General features: G+C 45.3%; 1 protein-coding gene across 7 annotated transcripts in view; it reads left to right on the top strand.

The window, feature by feature from the left end:
• The window catches only part of PXYLP1 (2-phosphoxylose phosphatase 1), a 72481-nt gene extending 66367 nt beyond the window's left edge, over positions 1 to 6114 (top strand). For all 7 annotated transcript variants that reach the window (XM_019645978.1, XM_019645974.1, XM_019645975.1 and 4 more), the window contains one exon: positions 3746 to 6114. In XM_019645978.1, coding sequence (XP_019501523.1) covers positions 3746 to 4683 — 938 coding nt within the window. In that variant the 3' untranslated portion in view covers positions 4684 to 6114. The remainder of the gene's footprint in view (positions 1 to 3745) is intronic.
• Positions 6115 to 23508: the final 17394 nt, after the last annotated feature.

Here is a 23508-nt window from a genome sequence, read left to right as displayed (position 1 = left end):
TCTTGTTCCACCAGCATCGTAGGACCTCAGCTCTGATGGAAGGAAGGTCTCTGTCCTATAGTTGGCCCTGTTGGGTGTTGCCATGTTTTAAAAGCCATTGTTATTGGGGAGAATGATAGTGAGTGACAGAGTGGGGCGAGCTGAAGGCCCTGGAGGACTAGCCTTGAATAAGTAGTTTTGTCAAAATCTTTTATGTTCCACATGCACACACTCTGCATTAGTTTAAAACAGGGGTACTCATCCTACCAGATCCAGCAACCCTTTTATTAACAAGGATTTTGTGGTGCTCCCTTAACTATCCTGGAGTAAAATTTAAATGTAATATAACCTTTCTACATACCTAATTAAAAAAATATATATATATATATGTATATATGTATGTATATATATATATATATATATATATATCAGGCACTCTTAACTGTACTATAAAGGAGAAACAAGAGGCAACTAATGTACTATATAATTCTGAATGCCTCAATATAAATGTTTGAGCACACCCACACTAGAAAATAGAATGACATAATAAGTGGCTTACACTTAAACGTAGATTAGTGACTGTGACAGCTACAAATACAGACTGATGGAGGGATGTTGTATTGGTGACTCTAATACCACATGTCGGGACATGATTTTTTTTTGACAAGTTCTGATCAAAACAAAATACAGGTGTCCCTCAATTGCTACCACATTTCTAGAAAACTCAGTGAATGTTAATGTTTTACAAAAATGACTTTGTGTTTATAGATACAAAGAAGTAGGTTCTAGCCTAAGTATTTAAACAGGTCTTTCACGTTTGGGACTGTCTTGTGGTATATTCAGAAGTTATGTGGGACAAAGAACAGTTTCTTGTGAAGACTGTCCAGCCCCCTGACCTCTACCCACTAGGTGTCAGGAATATTCCTCCCCATCCCTGAGGACAGAACCATGCTTGCTGAGAACCACTGCTTAGACTCTGGTTGCCAGTAACAGAAACCAACCCAAGCAAAAAGGAGGCATTTATTATAAGGATTCAGAGTGACTTACAGACTCTAAGGGCAAGAATATGACCAAGCCTCCAGAGACTGGAACCAGGAATAAAAGAAGTTACCTGTCTCTGCCTTTATGGTTTTGCTATGTGTCTGTCAACAGAGTGACAGTCTAGCCACAGCCAGAGGTGAACTAGCAAGTGCAAATTCTTGAGAGAGAGAATCTGATGGGATCCTTGAAGGTTAGTGTCCATCAGCTGGCTAAGAGGTCAGGGTGACTGTGCACTGAGAGTTGGGGCCCAGCCTCTGAATCCAGGCACTGTTCCCTGAGAAGAGCAGAGGGTACAGCATTAGCGTGGAAAAGGCAGGGGGTTCACAACTTAAAGACAACTATTCATTCTGACCGTTCTTCTCAATTGATTTATTATCATCATCATTTTCCAAATTAGTATTACTCTAGAAATCATTTTTGCAGCACTGTTTGCTCCCATTCCTTATTCTCTTTTAACAGCCAATTTTATCTTTTATTTTAAATTTCATTAAAAAAGCATAGCTATTATAATAACCATTTATAACTGGCACACTTTGGGCACCCCACAGTATCTACATAAGAGCAGATTGATCATTAGTGCCTACTCTGTTCAAGATGCTTTTTGACAGCTGTTGAGTATCGGGGAGGGGGTGGCTGGATGAGTAAGACGCTCCCCTACCTGTCCTAAAGGAGCCCACAGGGGCAGTGAGACATCGTGCATGGAGACCAGTAACTGAACTGCTACAGGCTTCAGGCTCTTATAGAATAAACACAGGCGGCTTTGGAGCAGACAGACCTGTGAAACGGGGCTAATGATATCTTCCCAACCCAACAGGGTTGATGGTGAATTAAATTAGATAACGTGTGGAACGTGCCTAGCACATACCTGCATATGCTGGGCTCAGCGGATGCAGCTAATGTCCTAGAGGTCCAGCGGCATATGGGAACAGAAAGGAATTAATTTGACCTGGGGGAGGAAGAAGGGAGACTCAATAGAAAAGGTAGCATTGGAGCCAGGTGCTGGATGAGGGTTTCTCTGGGCAGAGAAAGATGAAGGGCAGAAACTAAATCAGGAAGATGCAGGCTGTGTGTGGAGAGCACAAGAAGCCCTCAATGGCTAGAACTTGGTGTTGCTGCATGAAAATACAGGGAGAAGGTGCTGTGAGAAGGGACTGAGGGCACAAGGTTGGGGCCAGACCGGGGGCATGAGTCCTGCTACTTCTCCACTATGAGTGGCTCAGGGCCTCAGTTTCCTCACCTGTGAAATAAGGAAAACTGGGGAGAATAATAATATGCCTTCCTTATTGAGTTTTTGTGAGGATTAAAGGAGAAAGGTCTGGCACACAGCCGGCACTCTGACTTTAATATATGTAGCCTAAGAATATAAGGTAGGGCCAGACACAAATTCTTAATGTTTGTCACTCATGGTTTGCGTCTTTTTGCAAATCATGATGGAAATGCTAAGGCTTGTCCCAGCCCAGATCTCTGAGGGAACTCTGCTCTCAATTAATACTCTTCACAGTAGGATATTCTTCGTGGATTTTTTCCTGAGCTCTTCCCCTGCCTGGGCCAACAGTTCCCTATGACTCGTGCATTTCAGCCTTAAGTTGTCTCATCTTTACAGTAAAGCTGATCAAACCATTTGGGCACCTGAGTAAATGATATTACTGGCCATAGGGTCTGCATGTGGTTTACCGTCTCAGAGAATTCATATTTGTACTGAAATTGCATTCCCTTAACATCCTGTTGGCTGGAGGGTGAGATTTTTATCTTTAATTACCTTCTCCTGCTTGAAAATAAGGCTTTTGTATGTTGTTGTTGTTGTTTTCAAGACAATTTATCACTATACATGTGGTAGTTCAACACTAAAAAAGTCTAAAAGGCAAACATGGAGTTCTTGCTCCTGTTCACGCTCCACTCAGCCCATTTCTGTGCCCCCATCAGCCCCAGGTAACCTCTGACATTAGTTTTTTGTGCATCCTTCCAAAGTTTCTTTATGCAAAACACAGGTAACTGCAAATACACAGTCTTATTTCCCTCCTTTTTATTTAAAAGAATAGTAATAAACATAACTGCACTTTGCTTTTTTTTTTCAGATATTCTATCTGAGTATCTGGGAGATCATTCTATGCTTGTACAGAGAGAGTGTTCTTGTCGATGAGGCAGGATTAGGCAGAACGTACCTAGAAGGCTAGCAGAGGGCCTTTGGTTGTGAAAGTCGGGAGGATGGGGTGAAGGAGGGAACTTCCCAGCAGTGAGATGACTAAGCAGCCAGCAGGCAGCCTTATGTCTTTCCCTGAGTGAGTTATCTGAGCTCTCCCTGCACACTGAGGAACGTTGTGTGTGTCCCTGAACAGAGGGACAAAGCTCTCCTTAGGTCCATGCCAATTAAAACCTAGGCAGTCCACCAGTGGGGCGAGTCCTACCCGCTGAAGCCTGCTAGTCACAAGGCCTCCCCCAGGGAAGGGGCTGGTCAAGAGGAAGGGATTGAAGCAGATGGTCCTTGTGCTCCCCAGAAAGGCTGTGGGTCCAGAGGACAGGGCCCACTCTGTTCATTCCTTCATGGCTAACCCCAAGGGGCTCCCTTCATAGGTTGCCATGAACCATTCTTGTAGGGGAACAGGCTCAGTTACATGATCTTACACTGATCTAAGGCATGCCCGATTTGGGCACTGACGCAGCTTCCCTTTGCTTTTCCTTTGGCTGAGCTGGTGGTCAGGAAAGTTTGTGTCACTCCCTGTTTCAGGAGTCGTGCAGCATTTGCAGAATGGCCAGCTGCTGAGAGACATCTATCTAAAGAAACACAAACTCCTGCCAAGTGACTGGTCCACCGACCAGCTGTACTTAGAGACCACTGGGAAAAGCCGGACGCTACAAAGTGGGCTGGCCCTGCTTTATGGTTTTCTCCCAGATTTTGACTGGAAGAAGATCTACTTCAGGCACCAGCCCAGTGCTCTGTTCTGCTCTGGAAACTGCTATTGCCCAGTGAGAAACCAGTACCTGGAAAAGGAGCAGCGTCGGCAGTACCTGTTACGTTTGAAAAACAGCCAGCTGGAGAGGGCCTACGAGGAGATGGCCAAGATCGTGGACGTCCCCACCAAGCAGCTCCGAGCCGCCAACCCCATCGACTCTATGCTCTGCCACTTCTGCCACAATGTCAGCTTCCCTTGCACCAGAAATGGCTGTATTGACATGGAGCACTTCAAGGTGATCAAGACACACCAGATTGAGGATGAGAGAGAGAGGCGGGAAAAGAAACTGTATCTGGGGTACGCGCTCCTGGGAGCCCACCCCATCCTGAATCAGACTATCAGCCGGATGCAGCGTGCCGCCGAGGGCAGGAAAGAGGAGATCTTTGCCCTCTATTCTGCTCATGATGTCACCCTGTCACCTGTTCTCAGTGCCTTGGGCCTGACCGAAGCCAGGTTCCCAAGGTTTGCAGCCAGATTGATCTTTGAGCTCTGGCAAGACAGAGAAAAGCCCAGTGAGCATTCGGTCCGGATCCTTTACAACGGTGTTGATGTCACATTCCACACCTCTTTTTGCCAGGACCACCATAAGCGTTCTCCCAAGCCCATGTGCCCCCTTGAAAACTTAGTCCGCTTCATCAAAAGGGGCATGTTTGTGGCCCTGGGTGGTAGTAGTACTAATTATTTCGACGCATGTCATAGGGAAGGATTCTGAAATGTACACAGCACTTACAGAATCTATGCCGATAACAGAGGGATGGGAAAGGTCCACTTCTAGTTCTAGCCTTTGCCAAGGGTACAAGATTGTTGATTTTTAAAGGTTAGAAATTGTGCTTTGGAGCCACACCGATGATTTGGGTTGAACAGTGAGTACATTACTGTACTCAGGTACATGAGCTACTTGATACACAATGGCTGCTTCGCAGAGAAAGGAAGGTACTTAACCATAGCCAGACCTTGCTTACAATGCCAGAACAAGATTCTGAGACCCAAAATTGCCAATCAAATGTGTATACTTTTGATCTGCCATGGTACTACTGTATGATGGGACCAGCAAACCTCAGCCGAAACTTTTTAAATCTGAGGCCATCTTACCTTATCCTTGTTCAGTGAAAAATTTTCCTGAAGTGATTTATCTAAACTAGGGCTTGGCAAACCTTCTCTGTCAAGGGCCAGATAGTAAATATTTTAGACTTTGCGGACCAAAAGGCCACAGTCTTTGTCACAGCTATTCAATTCTGCTCTTGTCACATGAAAGCCACCACAGACAACACGTAAACGAATGAGTGTGGCTGTGTACATAGGCCACACAAAAAAGGCAGTGGGTCAGGCTTGGCCCCTGGGCTGGCATTTGCTGACCCCTGATCTAAAATACAGGCTCTAATACCATCGCACTTTCCGCACTTTGAGAACCAGTTGAATACCATGAGTTATTCAGTGGGGCCTCCAGTCACTTCCGCTAGATACACAGAATTTGCCCTCCATCTGACATTATAACAAAACAACGGGAAATAAACATGGAATCAGAATGAGTCACAGAAAAATTATTAGAATAATACTTGATGTTCATGATGATTGTGGTATAAGATAGTTTTAAGTATGTTTTAAATATTTGTCTGCTGTAGTCTATTTGCTGTATATGCTGAAATTTTTGTATTCCATTTAGTATTTTTATAGTCTAGGAAAATATTTTCTGAGACCAGTTTTAGATGTGCTCTTACTCCTATGTAATATACAATTTCCTCTACCTGGTTGGTGTTTAGAAGGGAGCCAGAAGCTGAATTCAGGCACTTTCTTCCAATAAAAACTAGCTATGGCTTATTTCCTTTGACAAGCCGTAGTATTGGATCAATTTTTAAACCATTTTTGTCTGTTTCAAAAGGTAAATTCTAATTGATTTTTAAATAAGTTTTTGGAAGGACTTTGTTACTAGACAGTTAAATGATCTTTATAAAGTATTTTATATATTAGAAGCAATTATAATTAAATCTGTGGTTTCTGAACTAATGGTGCTAGTTCTGTGCGAAGAAATGTAACGTGCAAGTGAGATTCTCCAGTGTCATTGGTATTCTGATCTTTTCTCTTTGTTTTTGTCCAATGTTGCATTTAAATATGTCTGTTTCTATTAATAAATTTTTGAAGAATACTTATACGTCCCACTAATGATTTGTAGTTATAAGTCACTCTAGTTCTTTTCAAGTGAGTGCCAGTATTTTTTAAATTTATCCTTTCTTTGTATAAATAAAAACGTTTTAAATCAGAAAACTCTATACTACATGTTGGGAAGGGAGGGCCAGGCCCCAAGGCCCAACAAGGATCGCAGTCCTGCTTCCTTCTCTGACAGCAATATCAGTGCTTGGTGCGCCAGGAGGACATGGTGGTGGCCTTGGACTGGGTTAAAATTTATCTTAACTGCTTCTATTATCGCTGACAACCTTGTGTTGTCTCTCGAGTATTTAACACCTAATCAGGTTTGATTTTTTTTTTTTTGCTTCCACTCACAATATCTGAATTACAACTGCTAAACATACTTTGAAGATTTAAAACCAAAAGTGAATCAGAAGCTGTTTTAAAAATTAATTTGCAACATCTATTGGTAAAGGTAAATATTTTGAGTAAGAGCCAACGTTAAAAGTGTAGTTACAGAAGCATTTCAGATCTTTCTTCTTGGCATGTCATCAGTTTGACTCAAATAAACTCATAAAAATTAAAAAAAAAAAGTATAGCTACGGGTTTTGCCTCTGTGATGAGATAAACAACTTTTGAGGACAACAGCTTTGTTTTTCTGAATTGCTGCCTAGGCATTTGACAGTATGACAGCCCTGCTCACACCCAGAGTCTGGACATTTCATTAAGAACTTGAGTTAAGGATGTCCACTGTACATGCCTGCTTTCCTTTTCCCAGGCACCTTTTAAAATAACTGCTTAGAGTTAAGCCTGCAATAAGTTAGTGACCTCTGCCCCCACCACCCTAGGTGCTTGCTACCCGGCATTCTGTCTCCAGCGCACTTAGGACCTGGGATGGAGGACTGCCCTTCCCCCGCCTCAGTAATAAATCTTGTGACTACTTCCTTTGTTTGGATGTATTGAAACTGTCTCTTCAATCAAAACGACCCCATAGGTGGGTTTCACTTCCCCAAAGTGGGCGCTCAGATGCAGAGGGAGCTACCTTCTGCCTCCCTGTGTGGGTGGCTTGTCCCTCCTCATTCAGCAGGTCATAATCTGCATATTCTTTTTTCTTTTCCAGATTTTTTAAATTGCATTTTTAAATTATAATTGGCATGTAATATTAGTGTCAGGTGTACAACATAGTGATTAGACATTTATATACTGTTCTGAATTCAATACACCAGCTCCAGCTTCTCAACACAGCCTCCCAAGACGTCGGGTATGCATAGCATTAAAATATCTCTCTCAATATCAAGTTCTAAGACATTTCATTCCATAAACAAGCACTGAGCCCTGAGCTGAGTGGATTTAGTCCTTGGTGTCTGGGCAATGGTCTTAATGGCTTAGTTCATGACAGGTGTGGGTGTATACATGTATATATTCAGCTTGTTTTTGGTTAAAATTAATACATGCACACTGGGAAACAATCAAACAGTACTGAAAACAACTTCAAAAGTGAAATTCTCCCCTAACCCCATCTCCAGAGAGAACAGTGTGAGCTGCTTGACAGATAATCTTACAGAAAATTTCCATGCAGATGCAGGAAATATATGTAATTTTTAATAGGAACAAAATCATTTTATATATGTTGTTCTGTGCTTGCTTCCCTTAAAAAAAATGTTTTTTTAAGATTTTTTTATTGGGTAATTGGGGAGGAGAACAGCGTTGGGGAATCGGGGAAGGGGAACAGACAAGTTGCTGTCCTTTTGTTCTTCAGTCTAGTTGTGGAGGATGTCGCTTCACTGGCCCATGTTGGTATTATCATTGCACTCTTCCTGGGTGAGGCAGTTGCTCACCAGCCATTGGACAGCTGCTCACTGCAGCTCACAGCAGCTCATGCCAGCTGCCAGCTGCTCACGGTAGCTCATGGCATGCCAGTGCAGGAGAGGCTACAGCCTACGCCGACGCCAGTGACTCACAGCAGCCCAGCTCCAGGTTGAGCTGTTGTTCATCATCTTAGCTGTAGAGGGCGCAGCGTCACTGGCCCTCATGTATGTGGGATCCGAACTGGGGCCCTGCTGCTCAGAGCTGGTATCCCAAGCCAACTCAACCAACGCGCCACTCAGCCGGCCCAAAAATATTTTTTATTCAATTGTTTCCTTTAATAATATGCCTTAGACATGTTTCTCATTGATTTGCTTCCTTTAATATCTCTGGGAGATATTTCCATATTGAAATAGGTAGATAGACAGACAGATAGAGTTCTTTTTATAGCCACTGCATAATATTTCATGATATAGATGAAACATATTTTTAAATCTCATTAAAAATGAATGAAATTAAAACTGAAAACCAAGACACTAAAACAGGACTACAAGGCTTTTGAGTTACACAGAACAAAGCAAAAGCCAGCAAATATATGTGTTGACTTTCTAGCCTAACTGAGCAGTTAACCCTTCTTCAGTGTAGCTACAGGTATTAATTAGCACGAGTGGTGTATTCTTACTCCAATTTCACTTGTAAACAGAACTGAAAAGCCTAACCTAATACTGCTTTTAAGTTGTTTTGAGGGTCTTCACAGCTATAGCAGAATTGGACTTTTGAAAAGATTTGAGTGATTCCTTTTTCTAGAGCTCATAAAGACTGATGCAGGAGAGGCAGGGATGTAGAAATCCGTTTCTCTGAATCTTCAGGCAGCCTTCAGAACAGATTTAGCCTCCCAGGCTATGGTGGGTGTACCCGGGTGTGTTTAAACACAACCACAATAGAAAGCAGAAACCAGCTTGGGTTTACATTACAGTTGTGGCTTTGATGGTGGCTGGCACAGAGTTCTGGCCTGGGCATCAGTCGGCTCTCATTGCTCAAGGCCATTGACCTGAGTGTTGGGGTTATACTCCTGCATAGTGCCTATCCAGTGGCCAGCTCGGATGAGTAATAATAGCTTCTGCTTAAAGGGAACCAGCTAAACTCATCAGAGTGACTAGTCAGGCCTTCCTGGCCTCAGAAGCCCACCTGCCAGGTGAGCCTGACCTTGACCCCTGAGGGGCCAGCATGACTCCTCCCTGAGCTGCAGGCCCCTCAGCAGAGGGAGGGCCTGAGGCCTGGCTTCTGGATAACTCTGTCAGTAGTAAAGGCACCATTTGGGGCGTCATGCTTCCCTCCATGGGCTCCATAAGCATTTATCAATCTAAACAGCTTTCTGAGGAAGATCCTATTATTCCTAATACAAATGAGGAAACAGGCTCGGGAGTGAAGTCACTTTTCCAAAGAAAGAGTCAAAACCCAGAGTATAACCCAAGTTCACATGACACCAGAAAACACCATGGAAAAGGCTTTACCTACACTAACTTAATCCTAATAGCCCTACACGATACCATATTTGCTGGTGAATATCAATGAACACTAAAACACAGTGGGAGTACAACAGTTATAAACTTAAATCTAAATGGTTGGACAATCGTCTAACTCTGCTTCTTACCATCTGTAGTTGCTGTTTTTGTTAAGGACTCCGTATGTAACGTAAAACTAATCTTTGCAGTGATGTTATATTATACCCAGCCACTAGGGGGTAGCATCAAATATAATTTTTAGGATTCAAGACCCAGCCTTCCATCTAAAGCAGGGGTCGGCAAACTTTTGAGACAGAAGAGCCGCCAGGGGTCAGCAAACTTCGGTTCGCAAGCGTGTGGCTCTGAAGTAAAATTGGGAATGAAAATAAAACTATCATAGTTTCATTTATAAAATTTTTAAAAGATATTATTCACATAATGGTGATTATGTAAAAATATATTTATGGCTCTCGAAATTGTTGTGAGGGACAGGATTGGCTCTTCCAGGGGTCGGCAAACTTTTAAGACGGAACGTACCCAAACAGCCACATGTGGCTTGTGAGCCGTGGTTTGCCGACCCCTGATCGAAAGGAAGTAGCGTAGTTTTGTGATGTGTTTTAATAGGATGAACAGCCGTCTGTTCGGTTTGCCTGGGACTGAGGGGTTTCCCAGGATGAGGGACTTTCAGTGCTAAAACTGGGCAAACTGTCCCAAGAAAACTGGGACAAGCTGGTGACCCTAGTGTTGTATGTTGAGACGTGCATTAGATGCTACTGTGATTCCCACTTTATAGAAATGGGGCAGCATAATGGAGTGACTCTCTGAGTTTACACATAGCTAGCTATTATAGCATGCAGCAGAGCTGGGACTCAAAGCTGTTGTCCATTAACTCGAAGGACCATGTTCTTAAGCAGGATACAATAATGCTTCTCTGAACCATTTGGCACTGTTCGGTGACATGCAACAGAAACCTGATTACAGTAGTTAAGCAAATAAAGCCTTTCATTTTCTTCGGTGGCTCCACCATGTCATCAGGAACCCAGACTGCTATTTAAACCTCACTGGCCAGAATGGGGTCCCTTGGCCCACCTCTACTGCAAAGGAGTCTAGGGAAGTGGGGGGTTTTATGGGGCACATTGCTGTCTCAAACAAGTAAGGAAGAAAGGGGAAAGTGGGTACTGGGCAGAGCACTAGCAGTGGCTGCTATCTTCTCCAAAGCCACCCACTGGAATTGAAGGTGTGGATGTAGCACCACCCATAGCCCCCACTTCAGGCCCCCTTTCCCCAGTGGCTGGGAGTGTGCAGGCTGGCAGTGCCTCCTTTCCAGGCCAGCCACATCCACCGACTGACTGGGCAGGGCAGGGGTGTGAAGCCCTGGAGACAACCCTGAATGGCCATCCCAGCTTCAGCCGTCCCCACAGGGTCCTCTGTGGCCTTGTCACTACGTCGCAGCCCACTCCTGCCTCAACCTGCTTCTTTTCCTTCCTTCACAGTGTTGACCCCAAGAACACTCCCCCAATAAACTTCCTGCAGACATTTCTGTCTCAGAGCCTACTTCCCAGGAACCGGCCTGCAACAGGGGTTAAGGCCTCTGCTAGTCTGGGCAGTGAAGCTGGAGTCCACTGTTTGAAGGAGATAATTTATCTATTGATGACAAACTTCTGTCCCTGTTTTTGAGAGGCTTTCCGTTTTATTGTGGAAGCTACGCAAGCACACAGGCAGCAATAGGAGAAACTGGATCCGGGACAGTCCAGAGCTAATGACAGAGGGCTGGTCCACCAAGACTTACTACCATTTACTGAACACATACCTTGGGCTGAGCACTCAACTGACATAGTCTCCATGTCTCACAGTATGAGTAGGCATTTATTATCTCCATTATACAGGTAAGGACACTTAGGCCCAGAGGTAGGCATCTGCCCAGGATCACACAGTCAGGCGTAAGTGGCAGGCTCAGGACTGGAATGTGGGTCATCCTAGACTACAAGGCTCCCCCAGGTCCATTAGCATTACCACTTCCTCTACCCCATTACTCCATTACCCTCATACAATGGAATAAGTAAGATATGAAACTTGAGGGTATAGCCAAGAGTCTTCCCTACTCCAGGGAATGATCTCCTTCTTGAATTTCTGTTCGGACATTCATGTTTCTAGCTCCTTTCATTTCTCTTTTCCCATGTTTTTTTCTAAGGCAGCGTTTTCAAGCAAGCAGGATCATCTTATCATGGGTTGTTTAAGCCTGGGTTCCTCTGAAAGCAGAATCTGAGAAAAAAGCTTAAGTGTAGGTGTTTATTAGGGAATGGGGTCCCAAGAGCCAGGAGTTGAGTGGGGCGGGGTCCCAGTGAGTCAGCAGGGTGGAGCAGTGGAGCTCATCAGGCCAATCAGATTTGGCCCATGGGGCGGGCTCAACACAGGAAAGATGGCATCTGCCTGCTGACTGCACACGGAAATTGGTGACTATCTTCCAGCCCTTACCTGAAGCTACACACCTTAGTCTGCCCCTCATTTGCTCCAACGCTCCCCCGAGTCACCGTCCCTCCTCCGGAGCCCAGGGTGAGTGCCTGTAAGCAAGTGAGTCTGTTTGCGAGCCCTTTAAAGAGGACGTCTGGTTTGCTCGAAGCCTTCTGTCCCATTCAGACAGTTGGAATCCCCACTGTTTTTCACAGCCAGATGTGGGGGCTCCTCTTCCTGGCACCAGTACTCCAGGCTGGGGGGCTTGGTGTGAGGCTGGAGTCCCTTGCTCCTCTGTGGGGAACCTCTGTGGCCGAGATATTCCTACCAATTTTCATTTGCCACACAGAGGTTTGGGGCCAGCTGGTTTTGCGTCCCTGCCCCTCCTACCAGCCTCGACATGGCTTCTTTATATCCTTAGTTATAAAGTTTCTGTTCAGCTAGATTCCAGATGGCTTTTCACATTGATTGTTCTATAATGTAGCTGTAATTTTTATGTGTTCATGGGAGGGGGCAGCTGAATGGCTCAGTTGGTTAAGAGCTCGCTCAAGAGTGCGAGCTCTGAGCAACTAGCAGTTCGATTCCCAGCCTGAGCTGAGCGGCCGCTGAGGTGCCAACAGGTGGAAGGATGGCTCAGCTAATATATATAGGGATGAGGCAAGCACGGTGTTTATCTATTCCGCCATCTTGGATCTCCTTGTTACTCTTTCCTTTTAACTGTTCTGAATCACAAAAACTGGCTGGAACCAGAATACGTCCCTGCCAATTTTGTTAAGCCAGGGGGCCCACCTGGGGGCCTAGCATCATGCTCTAGGCATAACTGGGAGCTACAACTCTCCAGGCCCATGCACTTCCCTTTGAAGGAGAAAAGAACTCAAATTTTCTGACCCCTTGCCTTTATGTCCCATGCCATGTTTGACACCTATGTAAACATCTCAATTATTCCCCAAGGTAAATTAAGCTCACTGCTTGCCCTTTCCCCAAGTTTCCTTCATTATCTATAGCTAATCTCCATCTTCCTGCGTTAGTCAGAGTCGCTCTCCATTTCAGAAGAAGCAGCTGACCACAGAGTTCAGCAAAAGGAATAGGAGTCTGGAGGTTTTAGGCAATTGGTCTGGCTCTTCCTTGGCCCCTAGAGATGCTGAAGGAGAAGCAGCAGCCTGGGAGGTGACTTGCACCTCAACAAAAGACAGACCCTGCCCTCGGTGCCTCAGCTTTAGGGAGCTGCTCCCCTCTGTGCTCCTGGGGCAGACTAGTGAGGCGCTCCTCCCCCTCTGTTCTCCCTCCTTCCCAATGCTGGTGTGCCCTTGGCAGCAGTCCCTAGGAAAGGCAAGTCCTCCTCGTGGGCAGCTGGCTGGCTTCCTCCCAGCTCAGAGCCAAGCATGTCTTGATTAGGCACTTCCCAGATGAAAAGCCCTTTCAGTAGCCTTTCTTCAGAAGCTAGGAGAGACTGAGGCTTCCAGAGCCTGCCGTTGAACCTCCAGTGTGCAGAATGTGGAAATGAAGGGATGCCACACTGCCCTCTAGTGACAACTAGGCCTGGCCCTTGCTCTGCAGCTTTCACTCTTTCATTGTTGCACACACCAGGTGAGGCCTCTTTCCCGGCGAACTGGAGCTCCCTCTGGTGGCTTAGGAGTCAACTCTTCTCTCCACCATCTTCCCTTGTCTTCCAGGATGTAGCAAGTAGAAACACACTCTGTATCTAGATGGTCTCACCCCAACTGCCCTGTTGTCCCACTGTTGAACTCACTGTTTAGTGTTCTCAACAACTGGCTCCCTGATGGACAGACTAACCATTAAACTGACCTTCTGACTGATGGATCCTGAGGGACTGACTGGCTGGTTAGCTGATTAAGCTTCTAAACCACAAATCATTTATTGGCTTTCTAACTGACCTACTAACCTTAAATTACTAAACATTTGATAAGCTTGAACTGCCTGCCTGGCTGACTCTTCCACTAACCAGCTGAATGATTGACTGCCCAGCAGGGGACCTGCAAGACTGACAGCCTGGCTCCACCATAACTAAGGGTAACAGATGGATGGGAGGACAGGTGCCCCTTTCTCACACCTTGACTCTGGGTGCTTGGAGCCCTCCTATTCTCCCCCTCTACGGTCACTTAAAGACTGCAGAGAGGGCAACCAGGAAACTGACCTTCAGATTGACCTCTAGTGAGGTTCTTAACCAGGGCCCCACAGGTGGGTTTCAGTTTCGTTTTGAAAATAGTGTGGATATGAAGATGTGTTTATCTGGGAAGAGGGTTCACAGCTTTCATTGGAGTCTTAGAAGACTCCAGCATATAAATATGTTCAGAACTACTGCTCTGGGAAGGCGCTCAGCAAACACATTCAGATATGCAAAACCCTTACCTGAATTCAAGCCCCATTTTTCCCTCCCATCAGACCAGGGTGGCAGGAAGGAAACGAGGAAGAGTCAGAGTCATGGTGGACATGGACCTAGTAGGAAGGCTAAAGGCTAAGCTGTATGCGAAGTTTCCAGAACAAGGCCCAAAGAAATCAACGTATGTCCTTTGGGGAGGTCACACTTAGCCCAAGAAGGAAAAGCATCCTCAGCTCTGGGCAGAGGCTCTTTGAGCTGAGATGAAGTATACATTTATCAGAGCCCTTGTCTGGGGCAGGGAGTATGTGTATGTGATCATGAGTAGCCATGTGACTGTATATATTCACATATCGGTGTGTCCACAAGGGTGGGTATAACCCCCTTTGTGACTGTGCATGACTGTCCTTTGGGTCAAAGTGTGCTTCTGAATAGTTTTGTGGATGGGTTTGCACACGTGTGCTCACTTGTGGACCCCTCAAGTCTATTGGGGGGCCTGAGACAGATGATGAGTAAGAATCTCACTAGGTGAAAATATCTGCAGCTCACTCAAGAATGCAGGAGCTCTGAGCAACTGCAGTTTGATTCCCAGCCCGAGCTGAGCTGCCGCTGAGCTGCCAACAGGTGACAGGATGGCTCAGCTAAAAAAAGAAAAAGAAAGAAAGAAAAAGAAAATATCTGCAGACATGCGAGGGGACCACACCCACAATCTGGAAATCCTCAACATCTCCCTGTTCCTGAGCCCTCATCACACTGCCACTGCCACCATTGGCTCTCATCACATCTTCCGGGACTACTGCTGGGTCCCCAATGCCCTCCCCTTGCGATCCTTCCGAATAGCAGCCACAGCGACCTTGATAAAATGAAGTTAGGTCGCAGCACGCCCCTGCCTGAAACCGACAACAGCTTTACAGTGTCAGTGTCAGGGGATAGCGCCCTTCTCTCCCGTCTGACTCAAGGGCCCTCTGTTCATTGGGGACTCTGGGCTGTCGAGGCCCCAGAACTTGGATGTGTCGCCCCTCTGCCTGGTCCTATGCCACACCCCACGATTTCGGCTCTGAGGCCTCTCCTCACGGCTCTAACGCGCTGCCGCTAGGTCCTGCATCTCGGAGATACCACATGCCGCTGTAATTGCCCAATTACAATGGACAATTGTAATTGACAGAAAACCCCAGTCCGTCCCCGAGCCCCCTCCCCATCAGACAGGAGCCTGAGGGGCCGACGGTCGGAGGTTGACCGTGCACAGACACACACTCTTTCCCCCAAGCCGCGGAGCTATAGAAGCCCGTGACGTGAAACGGAAATGCGCGTGTGCAAAGTGAACAGCAGGAACTACGACTCCCAGAATCCTTTTGACCGAGACTCCATTTCCCAGAGAGCTCCTGGGGTCCCCACCCCGGAACTGCGCTCTTTTTTCGAAAGCGGAAGGTGGGACAAACCTGGCAGTAGGGACGGTTTCTGAAGGGTTAGAACGATGCGAGGTGTTGTGGAGAGTTTACCTCCAGGGGTCGTTCTTGAGTCAGAAAAACCCGGACTTTGGAGGGAAAGGACCTGGCCGCAGCCTTTCCGCGCTTCGCTGTGCAGTGTTGCGGTTCCCTCTGCCTGCTCCTGAGCCCGGCCGCTTCAGCCTTGCACTCCCTCGGCCTGCTCGGGTTTTGTTGGCCTGCAGCCATTACAAACTCTCTGCCCATTTCTGGAGGTAGAGGCGATGGCTAGATGGTGCCCAGGACCTTTTGTTACCAACTCCGCATTGCCTGTCTTCCACTGGGAAGAAGTGAAGATGACCTTGGCCGTAAGGGCATAGCCCACGGGGCTCCACGTGTGAGCCCCACAGCGCTTATGCTACTTCCAGCAGTGGCTGCATGTGTGTAGTGGGGACAGGTGTGGACAGTAGCAGGGAGGAGGAAGATCTTTGACTCCTGACTTGCCGCCTCTGTTCGCAAGAAGATAACTTTCCTGGGTCACTGGCCCTATAGTTTCTACGGCCTGTCCACCGCATATTTCAAAATGCCTGGATTCTGGAGAAAGTCAGCCTCCTTCCCCAGACCTCAGCAACACCTGTCGGCCCCACTGCCTATTTTCACCTTTCCCCTCGGAGACCACTTAGATCACTCGCCTAGAAATGGGAGCGAGTGGTGGGATTGGGATTGAGACAGGGAATCTGGAGCCTCTGAAGGGAAGAAGTGGACTGAAAGGGAACTGCAGGACGTTTGAGGAACTGAAAGTTACTGGGTCACAATGGGATGGTTAGGGTGCAGGGGTGAGGGTGTGAGAGAATGAAACCTGTCATCACTGCGAATCTCAAAAGTATCCCTAAGCAGTGAGATGACAAACACATTTTTCAGAGCTCTGTTTCTCTATGAGAGACATAACTCCTAGTAGTTCAGTTTTCTAAACATTTTAAGTGAAGGAAACCCTTGCCCATCAGCCTGCTGAGCCACAACCACTTCCCCCACCTACTAGTAATTTGTTGCTTAGTGTTGCCCCATTCCTCTGCGCTAGCTGTGTAGGTCCTGGAGATCCTTTCGGGGGATCTGCAAGATCAAAACTTACACAGTATTACTAAGATTTATTTGCATTGTTTTACTGTATTGACATTTAAAGTTTAAATGATATGTAGAACTGCAAGTACCTTGACATGAATCAAAGCAGTGGCATCAAACTATGTAGTCATTGTATTGTTTACCAGTGCTCTTGAGGAGGGAGGGGGAGCCAGTTTCACTTAAGAGTGTCCTTAATGAAGTTGTAAAAAGCATTTTACTTATTTGGAACCTTGACCACATGTCCTTTTGCTCTCCTGTGTGACAGAGTGGGACGTATGCATAAAGCAAGCCTGCTGCATACCAGGGTGCTGTGCTTGCCTAGAGAAAAAGTGTTGGGAAAGGCAGTCTCACGTGCACAGCCTTTCAACCCCTGTACAGTCGCGCAAGAATATGCCTCGTGCCTAGAACATTTCCTTACAAAGAACTAAAGAGCTCTCACAGCCTGTGCTGGGCATCTCTCTTTGTTTGGAAATATCTTTCCCTATTCCGGACTTGTGTACTTCGCTGTTCTGCTCAAACGTGTGTCACGTGGCACCTGATGAGCTCTACTGCTATATCTGTTCCTGGTGGGGAGGGAATGGGGTTCTTCGCTTCCAGCACAAGAGGGATGCCTGCAGGCCATAGGGGATGCTCACTATTGAAGCGGCCCTTGCTCCTCCTCTTCTCTGCATGAGGAAAGCATTGCATCCAGTGCCTGTGTGAGTCGTGTCTTTCTTGGCATCCCCAGCACCTGCAGACCATGGAGTGGGTTGACATCCTGGGACTGCTGATCCTGGTGGCAGGTGTTGCTATGCTGTTTGCCGTGGGACTCCTCCCCTGGAGGTAGTAATAGGTGTCACTTGCTCGACAAAAAAAAAAAAAAAAAGCATTTCTGGGCTTGTTTGATTTGCTAGCTGAACTAGATTCTTTTTTTAAAAAAACACCTCTTTTACTTGAATGACTGATTATTTGGACTTGGGTGTTTGGTAGACATTTTCTATAAAATGAACAAAATGAGCTTGTCATTTCAAGGGACACAATTGATGTTATTTGTTGCCAATGGTAAAATTGAGTCTTTCAAGCAAAAATTAGAATTTTGAAAAGCATGCACCTGCTGTATATCTTGACAGTTTCCCAGTGCTTAAAAGAGTCTTCTGATGCACTTGGTGGTGGTATTAGCAAATGTGATTTTTTTTCTTATATTGAATAATGTGTCAACATTTGGAAGATCTGCATAACTCAGTATATTAGATATCTGTTGTTGCAGAGCAAATTACTCCAAAACATAGTGATTTAAAACAACAAACATTATCTCACCATTTCTGTGGGTCAAGAATCTGGGAGTGGCTTATGTAGATAGTTGTTTTTGGGGGTTTTTTTAAAGATATTTATTGGGAATTGGGGGATGGGAACAGCACTGGGGAATTGGGGGAAGAGGAACAGACAAGTAGCTGTCGTTTTGTTCTTCAGTCTAGTTGTGGAGGACGTTGCTTCACTGGCCCAAGATGGCACCATCATTGCGCTCTTCCCAGGTGAAGCAGATCAGTCACTGGCTTCTGGATGGCCACTCACGATGGCTGCTGGCCACACATGCTGACTGCTGGCTACATACGGTAGCCCATGGCAACCCACTGCAGCAGGGGCTGCAGCCTACGCCGTCGCCGGCGACTCATGGCAGCCCAGCTCCAGGTTGAGCTGTTGTTCAGCATCTTAGCTGTAGAGGGCAGTGTCACTGGCCCTCATATGTGGGATATGAACCAGGACCCTCTGGCATCTCAAGCCAGCTCTTAACCACTGCGCCACTCGGCCGGCCCATGTAAATGGTTTTGACTTAGGGTTTCTCCTTCAGTTGCTGTCAAGATATCTGTTGAGGCTGCAGTCATCTGAAGGCTTCACTGGAGCTAGAGCACCTGCTTCCAAGAAGTGCACTCACATGGCTGTTGGCAGGAGGTCTCAGTTCCTCACCACATGGACCTCGCCACAGGACTTTGAGTATCCTCACAGCATGGCAGCTAGCTTTCCCCAGAGCAAGTGATCCAAGAGAGAAGGAGCAAGACAGAAGCCCAACGTCTTTTATGACCTACCCTCAGAAGTCATACTCTGTCATTTCTACCACATCCTATTCATGAGAAGTGAGTCATATGTACAGCCCACACTCAAGGAGAGACGATGTAAGCTCTGCTTCTTACAGGGAAGCATACCAAAGAATATGTGGGACATGTTTTAATAACATGACATGTAGTGAATCAATATTTTCCAAATGACCAGCATAAAATTACAAAACCATGCTACATGGATAAAAAAAATCTATTCCAATTGCAAAATAGCTCAGTGGATTTTTACTGTAACAGAGTTTGAAAAGTTCATTGATGTAGTTTTAGATTCTACATTGCTACTAACTTTTAAGAAGCTATCATTTGTTGTATTTTGGTGTGTCAAAAAGAATATACATAATGATCTGAAAAGGCTATTAAAATACTCCCCTCATTTCCAACTACATATCCCTGTGAGGCCAATTTTTTTTCATGTACTTCAACCAAAACATTTGAACAGACAAATACAGAAGCAGATATGATAATCCAGCTGTCTTCTATTGCACCAGACAGAGGTTTGCAAAAATGTAAAACAGTGAGGCTTTTGTCACAAATTATTTGTTTTGGAAAATATGTTTTTTTTTAAAAAGTGTGTGGGGGGCCAGCCGAGTGGTGCATTGATTAAGAGCTGGCTTGGGACGCCAGAGGGCCCCGGTTCAGATCCCACATATGAGGGCCAGTGACACTGCCCTCCACAGCTAAGATGCTGAACAACAGCTCAACTTGGAGCTGGGCTGCCGTGAGTCGCCGGCGTCGGTGTAGGCTGCAGCCCCTGCTGCAATGGGTTGCCATGGGCTACCGTGTGTAGCCAGCAGCCAGCGTGAGCAGCCAGCAGCCGCAGTGAGCGGCCGTCCAGAAGCCGGCGACTGATCTGCCTCGCCTGGGAAGAGCACAATGATGGTGCCAACTTGGGCCAGTGAAGCAACGTCCTCCACAACTAGACTGAAGCACGAAAGGACAGCAACTTGTCTGTTCCCCTTCCCCCAATTCCCCAGCGCTGTTCCAATCCCCCAATTCCCCAATACAAATCTTTAAAAAAAAAGTGTCTGTAATTAATGGATTTATTGTATTTTTTAAATGAATTAGATACTTTTCAAATTTTCTCAGTTTTAATTTCTAATATCGTTATTGCTAGATATAACTCATATAAACAAAAGTTCTTTGGAGCCCTCAGTAATTTAAGAGTGTAAAGGGGTCCTGAGACCAAAAAGCTTGAAAACCTCTGGTCTAAGCGATCATGCTGGTGCTGCCACTCTTGAAATAACATGATTAGCTGTGGGCATGCAGCGCCGCGCTGGGCAGTGACACCAGGTGGAGGTGTTTAAGGCATTAAATAAAGCCGTGCATGGGCTATTCAAAGGGATTGGTCGTATTCTGTTTCTTAAGCTAGATGGTTGATATGTTCATTAGCCCTCTTTATCTCCTCCATGTTCAATTATTTGGGGTGTGAAATATAACCAAAAATTAAAAATACATGCAGAAGAGAAGTTTCCACTTCCTCTAGCTAAACATGCTGTCTGTTTTGCAGCGTACTCATCCGGTGTATGGGCCTGAGTGTGCATTGTTTGGCTCTAAAGAATTTTGTGCACATTTCATGGCTCTCTGAGTCCGTGTGCCTACAACGTATTTGTGATATTTGACTTGTAACCTGAGAGTCCCCAGACCTCCAGCCACACAGGCAATGTCACCACGTTCACAAGGCTACCAGTTCAAGTCATACAAAGTCCCTTATAAAAAAGACCTTCTCTGCTTCTGGCTTAGTCCCTCCCTCCCGTAGGGTAGGCAGGACACCAGTCTGTCATACATCGCATCGTCTTCCAGTTTCTCTCGCCTAACCCCTCATACAAGCAGTTGTCTACTGGGGTTGGCAGCCCTCCAGTTCTGCAAACTGCTGCACTCTGAATCCACTTTAGACCCCTTTTAGGAAATTGTGTGAGCACCTTCTAAATGAAACCCACAACAGGTACAAAGACAGGCTTACTACACTTTGAGTGAGTGGACCCCTCTCCCTGTGTGGTCACCCCATGAGGTTCCAGGGTCCCTGAGTCTCACTAAAGGGCCTGAGGCTAGGTTTCTGGGTTTCTCCTACCCCTCCTCTTAATGTAACTTTCCGTGAAATTCATAAATCAAGTAGTAAAATTAGAGAATTAAATAATCCAATTAACAAATTTTAGAGACTACCAGAATAAAATCTGGGTTTTACCATTATGGATGAAGGGGGGGATGACTATTGGGTCGGCATAAAAAGTGTGTGTGTGTGTATTTAAAATCTTTCCATACTGAAATATATTGCTTGTGTGATTGAAAAAGAAAGGTAATGAATATTAAGTGAAATGGACATATAAAACTAAGAAATGTATTCACACTTTGAGCTATTTGAGACAGATACGCTGGTAAAGAAAGCATACCCATTTGCTCAAACCCAATTCATTGATCAATGTACCATACTTACTTCTTTTACCTATTTATAAAATTTACAGCTATTCATACTGGATGGAATTCTTTTAATAACTTCTGAATGTTTCTGCAAAATTTCCTTTAGCCAGTATTCCATTATATCCGCTTAATAGCATTTTCCAGAATATTAAGTCTGTCAGCCCAATTAGTGAGAAGACAAGGGACATTGAGGAGAAATTATATGTGAGATATATAAAAGATAAATATCTAATAATCCAAATATGTAAATCAATGAGAAAAAGGCAACCCGATTGAAAAATGGACAAAGAATATGAACAGACAATTCACAGAATCAGAAATACAATTAACCAAAAAAACATACATGACAAGATTTTCAATGTTACTAGTAATCAAGAAAATACAAGATAAAACAGCAGTAAGGTGTTTATTTTCACAAAATATATTATCAGCTGGTTAAAAAGAAGACTAGTGTTGGTGAAGGTGTTGCTGAGCTTGAGCCCATTTATAGACTTCAGTGTTGATGTGAGTGTAAATTGGTACCGTTTTGAAACCCTTGAAAGGATTGGGAAGTGAAAACAAACTGCAGTGGGAAGATTAAGAGGGATTAGAAACAACTGAAGAAATTTGTTGAGAGGGACCAGAAGGGAAGAGGTGGGACTGGTAGGAACTCTGCAGGTAAAATGGAAACATAGGTTAATGGCTTTCAGTGAAGTGACCCAGAGCCACAGGCAAGCAGGACCTACTAACACAGAACAAGGCCCCTGTGGAAGAATGAGGTTTGTTAGCAAACAGGAAACAGTAACTCACACTGTGCTGCCAACTGGTTCTTGCAGAGTTCTTCTACTTCCTCTAGTCTTGGCTCTGTTGTTACATTGTAGTTTGCTTATAAAAGCAACCTGAGACCTTTGAAGTCTCCTAGTCTGAAACCTCTGATGGTCAATGGTGTGTATCTTTCCCATGTTATCCTAAATAGACATTTCAGCTGCCTCTAATGGAAATTTCCTTTGTCACTCTTAAAACTCAGGGAGATACCCCAATCCTGGGAGGCCATGCGAGGAGGCTCTCTCTGCAATAGAGTGCAGGTATGCGTAAGGGGGTGCCAGATCCTAAGGCTCTTCCATTTCTCTCTTGGTTTGAGGCAGGCATTCTTTTAGGAAGCAGTGGGCCCTGTGGTCACTGGCTTTCTCTGTGGTTCATGCTGCTTTCCACACAGTGAATCACAGGACAACCAGACACAAGACTCTGAGGGGGAGGGGGGAAGGGGACTATTTCGGGCTGAATTGTGTCCCCCAAAATTCATGTGTTGAAGGCCAAATACCCAGTACTTTAGAACGTGACTGTATTTGGAGATAGGGCCTTTAAAAGAGGTGATTAAGTTCAAATGAGGCCATTAGGATGGACCCTAATCCAATCTGACTGGTTTCTTTATAAGAAGAGTAAATTTAGACACAAAAAAGATACACTAGGGATGTGCAGACACAGAGCAAAGGCCATATGAGGACACAGCATGGGGGCAGCCATCTGGAGGCCTCAGCGGACACTAACCCTTGATCTTGGACTTCCAGCCTCAGAACTGTGAGAAAATTAATTTCTGTTGTTTAAACCACCCAGTCTGTGGTGTTTTGGTATGGCAGCCCTAGCAAACTAATACAGGGCCTTCAGGTCTGAAGGCTTAGGGACCCGGGAAAATAAAAATAATTCAAGTCCTCCCCTAACTATTCCTGGGAACTATTTGGAAGTACTCCCTTTGAGTCTGGAAGAAGTCCCTGCTGCACGTCCACACACACTTACTTTTTCTTCAGGGAATGAGGAGCTTGTTCTTACAGTGCCCTAAAAGTTCCCAGGTTGAGTCAGTTACCAATCTTAAGTTGGTAAAGAGAAATAGGGATGTCTGGCCAATCAGGCTGAGTCTTTCAGTTACCATGTCTTCTCACTCTGCTCAGGAATTTAGTCCTTGGCTTTGTAGATTCAAAAACTTCTTCAGTTCAAGCCCAAATGAGTTATTCCCATACTGGTTCTAAAAATTAACTGGAATTTCAGTTTAACTGTAAGAGCTATATTTGCCAAGAAAACTGAATTATTCATGGTAGACTAGTCCTAAACAATCCTTACCCATTAAGAAGAGCTAAGTAGAGCTGCCAGTTCGATCCCCACATGGGCCAAGGAGCTGCACCCTTCACAACTAGTTTGAAACAACTATTTGACTTGGAGCTGATGGGTCCTGGAAAAAAAAAAACACTGTTTCCCCAATAAGATTTCTAATAAAAAAGAAGAAGAGCT

The sequence above is a fragment of the Hipposideros armiger genome, unplaced genomic scaffold (genome assembly GCF_001890085.2).
Source record: "Hipposideros armiger isolate ML-2016 unplaced genomic scaffold, ASM189008v1 scaffold_96, whole genome shotgun sequence".
Taxonomy (NCBI): domain Eukaryota; kingdom Metazoa; phylum Chordata; class Mammalia; order Chiroptera; family Hipposideridae; genus Hipposideros; species Hipposideros armiger.
Note: the sequence above shows the minus strand (reverse complement) of the source record. Positions and strands in the feature narration are given on the sequence as shown.